Source organism: Triplophysa rosa, linkage group LG6 (assembly GCF_024868665.1).
Source record: "Triplophysa rosa linkage group LG6, Trosa_1v2, whole genome shotgun sequence".
In the NCBI taxonomy this organism is placed as follows: domain Eukaryota; kingdom Metazoa; phylum Chordata; class Actinopteri; order Cypriniformes; family Nemacheilidae; genus Triplophysa; species Triplophysa rosa.
In genome coordinates, this window is record NC_079895.1 from 21,135,191 (window position 1) to 21,148,451 (window position 13,261).

The 13,261-nt window shown below is 37.9% G+C and overlaps 1 protein-coding gene across 1 annotated transcript; it reads right to left on the reverse strand.

The window, feature by feature from the left end:
- Window positions 1-9,501: 9,501 nt before the first annotated feature.
- vgll3 (vestigial-like family member 3) lies at window positions 9,502-13,261 on the reverse strand. The gene is made up of 4 exons (XM_057335463.1): window positions 12,533-13,261; window positions 11,247-11,571; window positions 10,547-11,050; window positions 9,502-10,150 (listed from the first exon to the last, which is right to left on the reverse strand). Exons 1-4 carry the CDS (start codon window positions 12,653-12,655, stop codon window positions 10,110-10,112), a joined length of 993 nt encoding a protein of 330 aa, XP_057191446.1. The 5' UTR covers window positions 12,656-13,261; the 3' UTR covers window positions 9,502-10,109.

Sequence of the window (13,261 nt, forward strand, 5' to 3'; positions counted from 1 at the left end):
TTTCTTTCTCCTTTTTGTTATTGTACAGTTTAAAACTACAAAAGAGATCCACACACTGTAGAACCTTTATTTAAGTTCAATTTGGAGATGTTTTGATCATTAAAGATAATAGTCAGGATAAATAAAGATGTGCCTGATGAAAATCTCTTGATCTTGATCAAAACATTACATTTATTTTATTTTTTTCATCCTAAGATATACGGATGTGCGTACTTTGACTGTTTTTGTTATTGTACAGTTTAAAAACCAATGTCTAGACTAACAGCTAATGTATTATGTGTTACATTGAATATATACATAAAAGTACATCGCTACATCATAAACATCTTGCATATGTCTTGCACGTGTGAATAATGGAAAATACGGTATTGTTGCATGACCTGGCCAATAGGTAAAATAGAGAAAATATTCATTTGTAAGTCAAGATGCTTTTGAAATGCTGAGTACATGTAAAGTTAAATTTAAAAGTTGAATTGATAAGGGCAGGGCCATCTGATGAGCCTAATTGGAGACAAGACAAGATTTTGACGGATCACTTCCTGCATGAACCTCAGCGTCTGTTCTAACTCAGTTAGTTGACAATGGCTGTGTTTGTAGGAGTAGGCTGGAGTGTGGGACTACTGTAGGAGAGCATTGGTGGTTTGTATGTTTAGGCTGATTCAACCCTTCAGGGGGCCGTCAGAAAGCAGCAGGTCAATGACAATAGAGGAAAAGAGACCCCCACACCAGCACAAAACTGACACTGACATGCTACCCTTCAACCACCCCACATTACTATTAACTAGTACCATTAAAGGAACACGTTGCCCAAAAATTATGTCATCATTTCCTCATCCTCATGTTGTGAATTTTTACACAGTAGATTCTTTTTTTTACATATAATGCAACTTGTATTGTTATGTTCCAGACCTTACCAAACAAACATCTAAGAATTAGCACTAGCAAACTATAACTGCCAAAAATATGAAGGTAAAAAATATCAACTCCTTCCTGGTGGAACATTCTTCCTAACTCGGTCCGGTCAACCACATCTCTCACAACATTCAAAAAACTATAAAACCCATCTCTTCTGTGAATACTTGATAGACAAAAAAAAAAAGAACTAACCCTCTCTCTTTCTCTCAACAGCTAGTGGTCTAGCTTTCATTGAAACTAGTAACTTTGAATTAACACCTACAGTATTGTATTATTGCTCCTGTATGACATATCGCTTATTGCTCCCTGAACTCTTTGTAAGTCGCTTTGGATAAAAGCGTCTGCTAAATGACTAAATGTAAATGTAAAATGTAAATATCACAAAGAGTACAGCCAACTATACCTTCTTCACCTGCGTGATAGGAAATAACCAACAGATGGTAAAGTCTGTATTCCTCATTCAAAAAAGGAAAACTGTGAATATTCAAACCACAAACAAAGCAATGCTTGCCTTAAGCAGTTTCGCTCACCACAGACGGATTCATAGCTTTAAATATAAAGAGCTTACTGTGTGATCCCTATTAACTTCGTTGTTTGCTTGCTTGCACTAAGCCTCCGGCACTTTAACATACTCAGTCGACCGAAAAGTCACCGACAATGGTCCGACTAGTGCCAACGATGCGGTACGGTCCAAACGCTAGGCATCAGACACTCAACCACAGCCCGACATTGGCTGATGGCCGACCATCGGCTTGGTGTGTCACAGCCTTTACAAACCCAGTCTGTAGAAGCAAAATATTCACATAAAATCAGAAAGATTTGGTCACTAGTAAAAGTTTACTGCATATGAATATGAGTTTAGTAAATGGATACAGTATATACTGCCAGGCTTAATTTATTTGTCATGCTGCTTGTATCCTAAAGCTGGTAAAATTCACCGTAACCCGGGCAACGGTCTTAACTTTTGTCCCCTTGAGGTTTCAGGGACACCAAAGATAAATGACTGCATATTACGAGTCATAAATGATTGGTCTGGAGTTCTGCTGTGGCTGGTGCCTTTCTTACCTGTGTTAAGTCACGGAAGTGTTGTGATTATGCGAGTGAGTGAAGGTCAATGCAATGTTCCTCTGGCTACATACCTCGGTTCTCTTCAGCCACAGCCTAAATGATTTCAGATGCCTGTCTGGCAATCCTGTCGTCACGTTTCTATCCTGGACCCATTTAAAGTTGTTAAGTACATGAGCTTTAATTTTATGGCGTTACTCTGTCATGCAGTACTTTATGTACTACACCCTCAAATATCAGTCAGGGTCCAAAATGAACACCTGACATGTGCCAAATGTGAGTAATTGAAAAAAAATCTGGTGAGAATGATTGTTTTCCCCCCTTGCAGATGTAAGCGACATGCGTGATTCAAATCAAAAACATCCGCAAAAGAAAAAACATCCATCGCAAATAATGCATCTTCTAACAATTTAACTCAGGTGAAAATGTACCGTTTAAAGATAACTAAAGTACCCAGGACTTTGTATTAAATCACCAATGTTTGTTAGGTGTTGCAAAAAGTAAAAAAACTTTTAAGTGTGTCTCCAGTATCATTCACATCTGCACATCCAAAAACTGATAATAATATGCGGTTGACACTTGTAGGTAGATTTGAAATAAGCAGTGATATTGTGAATTTACATTCCTGGGTTTGTTTATTTTGCTGCGGTGGTTGTTGAGGGCTGGTTTGGGTCCTGAAGAACACAGTGATCTCTTTGTGAGCACGAGAAGCTTGTGGCCTGACATTGTGACTGAAAAGCACAACGTGCCAAACAGATGTAGGGGCCGCACTCTCTTGCTGAGCCCAGTCTGCCCGTTGCCAAGCGCCTGCCCTGAACCCCAGAAACAGGTGGAGGGTGCCTACTAATCTCTTATTAAAGTGGAGAAATATTTTAACCATGCATATATTCTGTGCTTTTATTCTAGCCCTTGACTGAGCACTGCCCTTCATTACCTAACAGCCTTCTTCAGACTCAGACAGTTAAGTGCTCCTGGCTAAGAGGTAAAAGAGAATGGAGAAAAAATAAAGATAAGAGTGCTTCTCTTGTGCTAAATGATATTTTCATGCAAATCTGGTAATTTTTAAATATTTCATAAAAGTTACAGCACACCTGACAATGTCAATTAGGGAATACAAAATGACTATCTCTGACTGAAAGTACGTTTAACTGGTTGCAGGTGAAGTGACTGTATTCTTTTCAGAAAAGCTCTTAGCAGCTTCAAATGGATTTTCATTCGTCCCTGTCTGCTCTCTTTGACGTCACAGCGCACACATGATCCTGGAGTTACAATTTACCATTAGTGAAGGGCGTAGGGCTCCGGGTGCCATTAGCCTATCAGCGTTGTCATGACGTCATTTTCATGGAGTCACATGATCAGTCACATGGGATGTACAAATCAGCTCAAGAAAAAAATTAATTATAGAGAATTTGTACATTTTCGTTTATTGTTTAGGGGCGTGATCAGGATTTTCCTGTGAGATAAGGGTAGGTTAATACTTCTGAGGTTAAATGGTTTGAATGGGCTAAATCTCGCACCAATATTAATATGTTCAGCCTAGATCAGCCTTTGAAACAAACAGATTACCATTCCAATTGGTGGCACAGAAACGGAACACTTTCATACTTTTAAACGATCATGGTTTGGGATGGTAGGAGTCTGAGATGATCTCTACTAGGTCTGTCTTCTTGGAGAGAAGTGAAACTGAATCAGAGTGCTATAAACTTTTTGAAAAATCAACATGCACTTTGTCCAGGACTACCACCTGCTCACCTCATCCATCATCAGACCACAGACGGTTCAGGCACGAGCAGAGGAAGAAAACATGCAAACGGGTGCAGGCCTTCTAATGAATCTCTTCCTCTGGTCGGATGACCACAAGTCACGCTGATTATCACCCCTATTGAAAATGTTTGGTCTTCAGCTCTGGGGAGGAGGAAGGAACCTCTCACAGGCCTTCCTAAAGCTTGTACCATTTCCAGACTCTCAACTCTCCGCCTGGCCACGGGCCAGGGCTCAGACATTTGGATAAATAACTTTTAACATGTATCAGTGTCCAAATTAGATGCCACAGCCCAGTGGAAAGGCTCTTCATGAGGGAAATGGAATTTCAGTTGGAATGGCTAAAAAGTTTAAATAGAGTTTTGTGGGAATAGACTTTGCATTGCACTCTACAGTCCTACTCAGGTTTCCTACATAGTATTCACACTTGTGGCAAGGATAAGATGGATAGGGTTTGGAATAACAAGTTATGGATTGAGCAGACATTTTAAAATGGCTTAGAATGAGATGAAATAGCAAGAAAGAAAGGTGTGATTTAGTATACTTTTATACATGAAGAAAGAGAGAGAAAAACTTTATTGTGCGAAGGGGTAAATCATATTGTACCCTTGAGAAAGACAATCACCAGGTTGCTCCATGGGGATTGTTCTATTATAAAGACTCCAATAAGTGACTTTGGCTAAAATCATCAGCCAAATTAGTAATAAGAGCTAAACATTTAGAAAAACTACAACCATGAATGTGCTCAGTAATGTTCACTTGACTTGCATCTCTAAAACGCATGCAGTTATAAAATTTGCTTGTGTAATAATAATAAAGTATTTTCTTAATGCAAAGAAATTTTACATATACAGTATGGATAAACCATCATCTTCATATTGGTATTTACTTATTAAACCATACCAACAGTAACTGCTGTTACATATTTGATAGCATCATTAGGCTTTTATTGCACAGTGTGACATAGGGGGAAACTAAACTTTCATTAAATGTGAGGTATGCACTCTCATTACGCTGTGGGTGGGCATGCACTCTGCAGGTGGAGTGAGCAATAATGTTGATGAGATATTCCTACGGCTGATTTTAAACACTCATCAGTGTTGACTTAAGCCCATGTATTAGGTCTGTGTTTCACTTTGATTTACTACCATGCCAGCTGCCAGCGTTACCACAGACCACATGTTCACACCAGTAATTTAACAGGCTGTGCAAAAATGCATTTTTCTGCAAGCACACGCCACATAAGTAAACAGACCTTATTGTACTGTTGAATATAGGTGAATCCCACCATATTTTGATTGTCGGAATTTACACTGATATTCTTCAAAGTACAGATAAAATGGTTTGCCATTAAAGTTCATGTAAGGTTGGCAGATCTAATAAAACCTTACATGCCAAAGACTGTAGAATTTTAAACATAAGGGATGAATAAGTATAAACTATAAATCCACAAACAAAATATTAATTAAAGCAGTTGCATTTTCATTGCATTTTCTTAAAGTGACCTACAAGAAAATCAGAAAGTATTTGCTACATTATTAGATGTGTGTTAATATTTGACCTCTCATTACAAAATCCATTTAAAATTTAAAGCACTTTTAATAATTGTGTTTTAAATTAAATTAGAAATTCATATGAAATGAACTGAATGACAAATAAAAAAACTTTCATTAATTTACGATTACAATTTCATTTGAAACTGTAAAAATCAGTTTTGAAGACGAACTTAAGGCAGTTCCTTACATACTTCCTTCGATGAAACTGAACAGTCTGTTCCAACTATGGTCAGGAGGCACTAAAAACAAACAAGAGCTTCAATCAAAAGACATATGCAGTATAATTCAACCACCATGCTCAATTTAATTCGACTTAGGAGGGTGTTGACATGTATTGGCTAAAGCATATGGACCCTGCCCTTAATATCCAAACAGAGCCATAGGGAAGCGTTTTATCTCCACCGGCTTGCATGAGGAAAGTAAATTAGCCAAACTATATCCCCCAAATAGAAAGAGATATTGGCATGTGGATATGAAAGATCTGGGCTGCAGGGTTTCCCGAAACCTTATTAATGCTTACGTCATTCTTAAGTTATACCTTAAGAGTGGTAGCGATATATTCTTAACGACGTAGTGATATGAAGGTTTCGGGAAACCCAGCCCAGATCAGGTTTGGTTAAAGCGTTTTTATGATTGCCATGTGCTCCTCTACTCCACTAAACGAACAAGCGGAATCAAATGGGGATGCCAGTATTAGGTCGTTTCACATCCTGGCAGCTGGCATTGTGTTGGTGATTGTTAGACTAATCATCAGCTCAATTACCTCGGAATGTGGGTGAGAGACGAGCAAGAGAGCTCTGTTTTGACAGATCAGCACTCCAACTTTCTCCTAGTGTGAGAAGTCAAGCCCCTCTGCTGACTGACCCTCTTTAACTCGCTTGGCAATCTGACACCAAGGTTTTGTGTATTTGTTTACAATTAAGCACACCATCAACATTTCATCTGTCTATTTCTTTAAAATAATTTAGTTGGGGCTAATCTGAGAAATTATGAGCTTGTTTCTAATAGACAGACAACAGTCACAGTGTGTATTTCACTTTATCAATACAATATAACATTATCACCCTCAGCTAAAAGCTCCTTAACACTTGCGATAAACCTAAAAGAAACTTTATCGTAAAAATAAATCATCTTGTCTTGAAATAAGATTTAAATATACTTTTTATTTCAGATCTTGGCATCTTCTCTTTTTAAACTTCCATGAGCTCAATAAAGCCAAACAAGCTCTATAGTCATATTAATAGTTTTGATTATTTTTGATGATTATGCTTATATATTTAAATATTCATCAGAGCTATATATCAACTCTATTTTTGAAAATACAGCAGCATTATTTAATATATGGCATTAATGAAATGTTTTTCTTTAACAGTTTTTAAAATGAGCATGCTCTGTTTTTGAAAAAGGTCTAAATAACACATCAAACAATGCAGCTTTAGGAAAGATAGGCCTATGTTAATAGTTTCAACTGTCATAGGGTTTGGTCAATCATTGCTCCATAAGAATTATAATGAAATATGACTCAGATGTTTTATACTCTGATTTCTAGGGTGAATTGGCGTGGCCCTCCAGTCTTACGCACAGTGCTTTTGTTTGACACACAGTAAGCCCATTCATATCATTTCACTGACTTTAAAGGAACTATTTGGACTGATTGGCTGATTCTAAACTGTGATGAAAAGAATTTATTCATTGGCTTACCCCAGTTCTTGGACATTGAACTGTCAAGTATGATGGGACAAAAAGGTCTTTGAATGGTTTGCTGTTTAAGAATGTTGTTAGTTCATAATTAGGCTAATTTAGACTTACTATGGCATAGAATTTATATAGACAGATTTGTAAGAATATAAATTGCTTATTGTGTGCATTCTGTTTCACATTCCATATAATAGTTATCTATTAATCATGTTATATTCATCATGTTGATATTATTTCACATTTTCAAGTGCAGCTAAAATATCCTGCATGCCACTGTTTTGTAGATGACTATCAACAAGATGCTTATGAAATCTGTACACTCATTGGAATAAAGATCAGCACACACCCTTTGCTGTCCTGTATCAGTTGCCTGGTTTGAAAGTTCCTGTAATGTCTCCAAGGGGTGCCACTGGAAGCCGACAGAAATTAGCATAGAAGTGCATTACATGCTAATGTAAATGGCTGTAGCCTCAGTGCTCAGATTCCCATGATCCAGGCAGGGGCTCCATGTCTCCAATGGATGGTTTCCTGAAGGAGGAGCAGAGCCTGTGGAGCAGTTTCCTTGTGCACTGCTGAGATATCATGAGCCAGAGAAGAAAATATACAGCATCTTCCCCTCTTTTAGCCAAAAAAAAAAAAAATATATATTATAAACTATGAACACAGTGGCACATTACATTAGCACTGCATCATCACTATGTGCTGTGTTCATGAATCATGTACAGTAGATGTTTCCTTGCAGACTTTGTTTTGTGTTTGTATTCAGTACTGATGTCTGCCTATTTGAAACAAATCTGTTCTACTGTATATCGCAAACATACGGTAGATAAGGTTTGGCAGGAATGGTTTCTGATTGTCTTAAAAAATCAAACAAACACATTGTGTGTTTGATTAGTACTGTATACAGTCATTTTTTCAAGAAATCTCAGAGTATGATACTGTAGCTTCAAAGTTGCATTATAATTAAAGATACATTACATAATTTACTTTATGTTAAACACATACAGCATTTAACTCGAATACGTTGATTGATATTAATGGTTGACCAGGCCACCAAGTATATACAATAAAAAAGACCAGGAATGACTCCAAAGTAGACAAAAAGAACTAAGCACCATAAAATGTTTTTTAATGTCCTATGATAGAAACAGGGTGAAATTGAGCTTTTCGCTGAAAATCTTGTTTGACAGCATAATTTTTGCATATAATGGAACAGCTTGGATATCGGCCCTGTCCTTCTGAATCCTTCTATCTCCATATTTTGTGATTTTTGCCATAAATTAAAATTATTAGTCACCCTTTATTGTCATGATCGTCATGTCATGTCTTTCTTGGTCTTGTGGCAGGATCATGGCAGTCTCATGTTTTGTGTGGAGAGAGACATTTATTGTTGTTGTGGCTTGCCATACGCTCTCTCCAGTCTCGTCTTTGTTCCCGCCCTCTCGTCTCCTCATTATTGCTTGTTAATGATTTCATGCCCTGCACATTTATCACAACCACTCTTAAGATATAACTTAAGAATGATGTAGCGTTAAGGTTTCGGGAAACCCAGCCCAGATTGTGCTCTTGTTGCAAAGAATTCAATTCCCTTAATCATTATTTTGTTTATTCATTTGTTTTTTATAATTACAAATTTCCAAATGTTATGTTTGTTATTGGGTTTGAGAAATATAGAATGACATTGTTTCTAATTATGACTCAGTATATGAAGCAGTTGGTGAGGTCCTAGGGTCATTGCAGCCACCTGGTCAGAGATCTCACTCTCAAACCCTACACTCACACTAACTAAACCTCTCCACCCACAAGACGACCAGCCCAACAGCTGTCTTTTACGAAGAATATAATGCAATATCTGGCACAGCGCTGGTATAAAAATATTTAAAGCTGCAGCTCTCCAAAATAATGTTTAATTTCACACCAGAGTGCATATTCTACGCTCCTCGCATTCTTTGGGTGGATTTGGGTCGAGGTTACGCAAAGAGTCATATCTCAACATTCTTTTGGTTTATCACAATCACTATTAGAACATATCTGAAATGGATAAGGAGTCTGTTTTAACTGCAATTGTTCAATTTGTCTCCAATTCAGACTGGAAGCACATGCCAACTTTTGACATTTAAAAGCATTCACATAAACATTTTTGGAATATAATACAGTTTATAACACATCCCAGATTCTGTGGCTTTGTGAGGGATGAAGCTAAATGTGAATGGAATGACACTGTCCCTATTGAGATGTTGCGCTGTCTGTATTTTGTTTCCAAAATTGGTCAAGACTATAAGAGTTAGCCTGCTATACAACTCATGAATGTGCTTTGGTGCCACTGACCTCTCAAATGCCTTACTTCCTAGTGGCTTGGAAAAGTACATTTCATGCCAATAACATAAGCAGTTATCAAGCAATTTTAGGGAGAGTACTCATTATGATTGAGTGACTGTGTCAAAACAAAACAGCCTACTGTTTGCCAACAAAACTTAGCAGTTTATTATTAGCAGTAATGACGTATTCCCCAAAGGCAAGACAATGTGACATAAAAAAATTGATTAACACATATTACAAAGCAAAAAATAAAAATCAGTAACATAACAAGACTACTTCAGACAAATATATTAAAGTAAATAAACTTTTATTTGAAAGTCCACCGTTTAGCCAACATTCACAAATTTCTGCCTTTTTTTACTGTACTAAGACATCCAGTTCTTTCAACAGAACCTGTGGTGAGTACATATAAAGCAACAACCAAAGAGAAACCTCTCTTGTTCAAAGAAAGATGGAGATATACCTCTTAAACATCATTTGGGTATGTGGCATTGTACAGTAGATACCACTTTGTAGACTGTAGAGCTCTTTAAAAGCCCAGATGCCAGAAGAGTCCTCCTGAATCTGTATCCGTGAGCACGCATTAAAGGCACAAACTGAGACAGGATGGTATGCTTTAGAAAAACACTTGTTTTCCCCAAAGCTGTTTTTGTGCTTGTCTCACTGATAAAGACTGATGTCTCCCTGAATAGTTCCCAAGAAAATCTTGTTGGGAAAGATTCCACATGCAGTACTGTGGTCCCCAACAGAAACGGTCCAGTCCACGGCATAAAGTCCCAGTGAATCTTCTCCTTCTCAGAACCAAACACTGGCCTTTGCTTTATCTTGCTCAAGTGCTGTGGGTGAAGACATAAATCAGGTTAAAACACTTTGTCTTTATTCTACAACTTCACATAAAGGCAGTGGTGTAAATGGTAGAAATTTTGCTATACTGTTGTTAATATATTTGGATGGCATGACCAATTTAAGTAATTTCATGTGAGAATAAGGAAATAACTAAATAAAATGAACCAGAGAATGAAAGTGGTCCAAAAATATATATTAATATTTTGGGGGGGAATTTTCAGCATTGTGTGCGAGATTCATCATGATACCCTAATGGTCATGAAATTACTCAAACTGTGATAAATAATTGTATTCTTTACAGCACTTTATATTGTAACATTAGTTAGACAAATGCTATACAAAACAATTAATACATGATTTGTTAAATTTGCATGATCTCATCTCACCTGTATCATAGATATCCACTGACCCATGGAAAGAAGCAGGCCAGGTAGGTGTTGTGATGCTGCTCGGTTCCAACTCTGTCTTGATTCCATCTGTGCAGGAAGTAGGGCTACAAGATGCTCTGACACCAGGTAGCAGAAGGGGGCTGAAACGAGGGTCCAGAGCGGGGCTGTGAGTGCGATGGAGCATGTGGTGGGCGTGGGAATGCGGATGCGGGTGGCGTGGATGCATGTGCGGGTACATTTCATGTACATGGGCGTATCCTGCTCCACTTTGGCCACCCAGGCCATAGTGCCAAGAGTCAGTGAGAGCAGAATGAGGGGGCAGGCCGGTCTGTGTGAGGTTGTGGCTGCTCCAGATGCCAGTGTCTGCAGGGTGGAAGGGTGCGGTGTGGGGGAACTCAGGGTGAGAGGAGGGGACGCACGGGCTGGTCTGAGATGGGTAGCTGCTACCCCACAGGGACGATGATATAGAGCCACATTGACTCTCAGAGTGGGAGCCTCCATCTGAAACGGAGAGCCAACAATTAGATTTTTATTAAAAATGCAAATTATTTTGAGCTAATTCAGTTGGTGTCATCCTTTGGTATCTACTGCTATTCATGCTGCATACAGTAGTTATATACTGAGCAGTTACAATATTGTATTGTATTAAACAATTTTGTAAAAAGTTTTTCATCTGTAAAACATTGAATTCTCCTACCTTTCCATGGTCCTCCAGTATGAAGCGTGCTGGTCTTAGCATTATTGGTGAAGGTGCTGGGCTGGCTCAAAGCTCGGGAGAAATGTTCATCCACTACATCCCCGATGTCTCCACGGAAATAGGTGAACACCACACACCTAGAGCTCAAGTATTCCGTCTCGGCAGGCTGCGTCTCCTTACACCGCTCCTCTTCTTCAGCATTCTGCTCCTCTTCTCTCTGAAGCTCAGGCTCAGAGCGGGGCTTCAGCGTTGCATGCTGTTTATTCTGGCCACAGTGTGAGGAAAACTCTTCGGAATCCTGCATCCTGCTGTAGAGACCTTTCTTCTGAAGAAAGACACAAACAGCTCAATGTTATTTACGAAAAAGAACTAGTCAGGGCTTAAAAGCTGCAGCACATGCATTGACCACCTGGATTTTTTCCAAAATAGATCGCTGACGCTGAGGATTCAGGATTGTCTTTGAATTGATGGCTTGGTGACCACATTTGGCACATTTATTGTGAGCTGATTTACGTGGAAAAATAATTATGTGCGACAGCATAAAAACAACCAGTTATAATTAACAGCATGGAATTCGAAAAATTCCAGATCAAATTTCATAGTATAATATTAGATATGTTTTATATTATTACAATTGTGCATGTTGAATTGAGTTATCCACTAGTCAAAGGTTTGTTCATTCTTGTTGTAGAAATTTTATTGCCTTGTGGAAAGTTATCAATACTATAAAATAGCACAGTAGGAATTACAGTAGTGACCCAATTACAAAAACTTTATAGAAATCTTAAATTTTATAAATATCTATTCTAAACTTAATATGTTTTAGCTTCTTTATAGTAACAACTCCAGATTACATCTTTGCATTTGTGCATTCTTTCAACCAACATCATGAGAATCCATGTATGCATATGTATCCATGTATAAACAGTATTGGTGTTCTCATATACAAGTCAGTTAATGGCTCATCATAAAAACATGTTATTATTAGGCTAAACATCATTTAATTCACAGAAAGTTAGGTAGTAATATAAAATGCAACCTAAATATCGTATATTATAAACAACAGTTATTGCTTTTTTAAATCAACAAATATATAAAATGTCGACAACTGTTTTAAAGTAGTGTAGCAACCAGTGTCATGTTTACATAATCACCACTATATAAGTTAAACCTGTAAAAGTTTTACTAGGAAAGTGACACTGGCGATGTTCAGTACTGTTTTTTTTCTAATTCAGTAAAATAAGATAAACTTTCTATTTCTAGCTTCTGAGTTGTGTGTCACGTACCTGCTTCTGCTGCTGATGATGGTAATATGCCGCTTTGTACGCCGCTGCTGCCGCAGCCGCTGATGTCGCAGGCAAGTAATGATGAGCTCCATAACTCTGATACATAACCTCCAAACAACTCATGGCAGAGGCTTACACAATCTCGAGAGGTCTTGAGAAACACGACTCAACCACAGACAAATGTCACCATTCTCCCCCTATATAAACCTGAACGTTGACAAAAGCGCCGCAGTTTGTAAAGGAAATATTAGCATAAAAACAAAAGTGTCCCCATCTAGGCTTCACCACCTACAGACTGACAGCGGATCAAAACAGACCGACGGAACCGAGCGGGTCCGAAACTGTTCTCTAAAAGTTACAGAAGCTTCTCTGATTGGTGGAAAGTTTGGAGCGACACGATTTGATTGGTGGAATCAGGTCTCCTTTGAACAAACTGAAACAAATATTGATAAACCTCTCTAACTTATTAGTCAGCACCCTATTAATGATATAGACTGCTTGTAACAGATTAAATTGATTAAAAACATTCTATCTTAAGTAGCATACCTGCTTGACTAAAATCATGAATTGATTTGTTTCCCTGCTTTGATTTTTCCTTATTGGATTTAGATAGCCTATACATGATTCAAATATAGTGTAATGTTTTAGGATGACAATATTAGTTATTAAGTTGACCGAATTGTAATAACTTAGACTTTGGTCCAATTGTTTTTATGCCCTGTTTTTCTA

Coding starts and splice junctions, on each gene's coding strand:
- vgll3 (XM_057335463.1), bottom strand. CDS start 12,655: ATGAGTTGTTTGGAGGTTATGTATCAGAGTTATGGAGCTCATCATTAC. Junction 11,572..12,532: donor ATCATCAGCAGCAGAAGCAG/GTACGTGACACA, acceptor GTCTTTCTTCAG/AAGAAAGGTCTCTACAGCAG. Junction 10,151..10,546: donor AGTGGATATCTATGATACAG/GTGAGATGAGAT, acceptor CTTCACCCACAG/CACTTGAGCAAGATAAAGCA.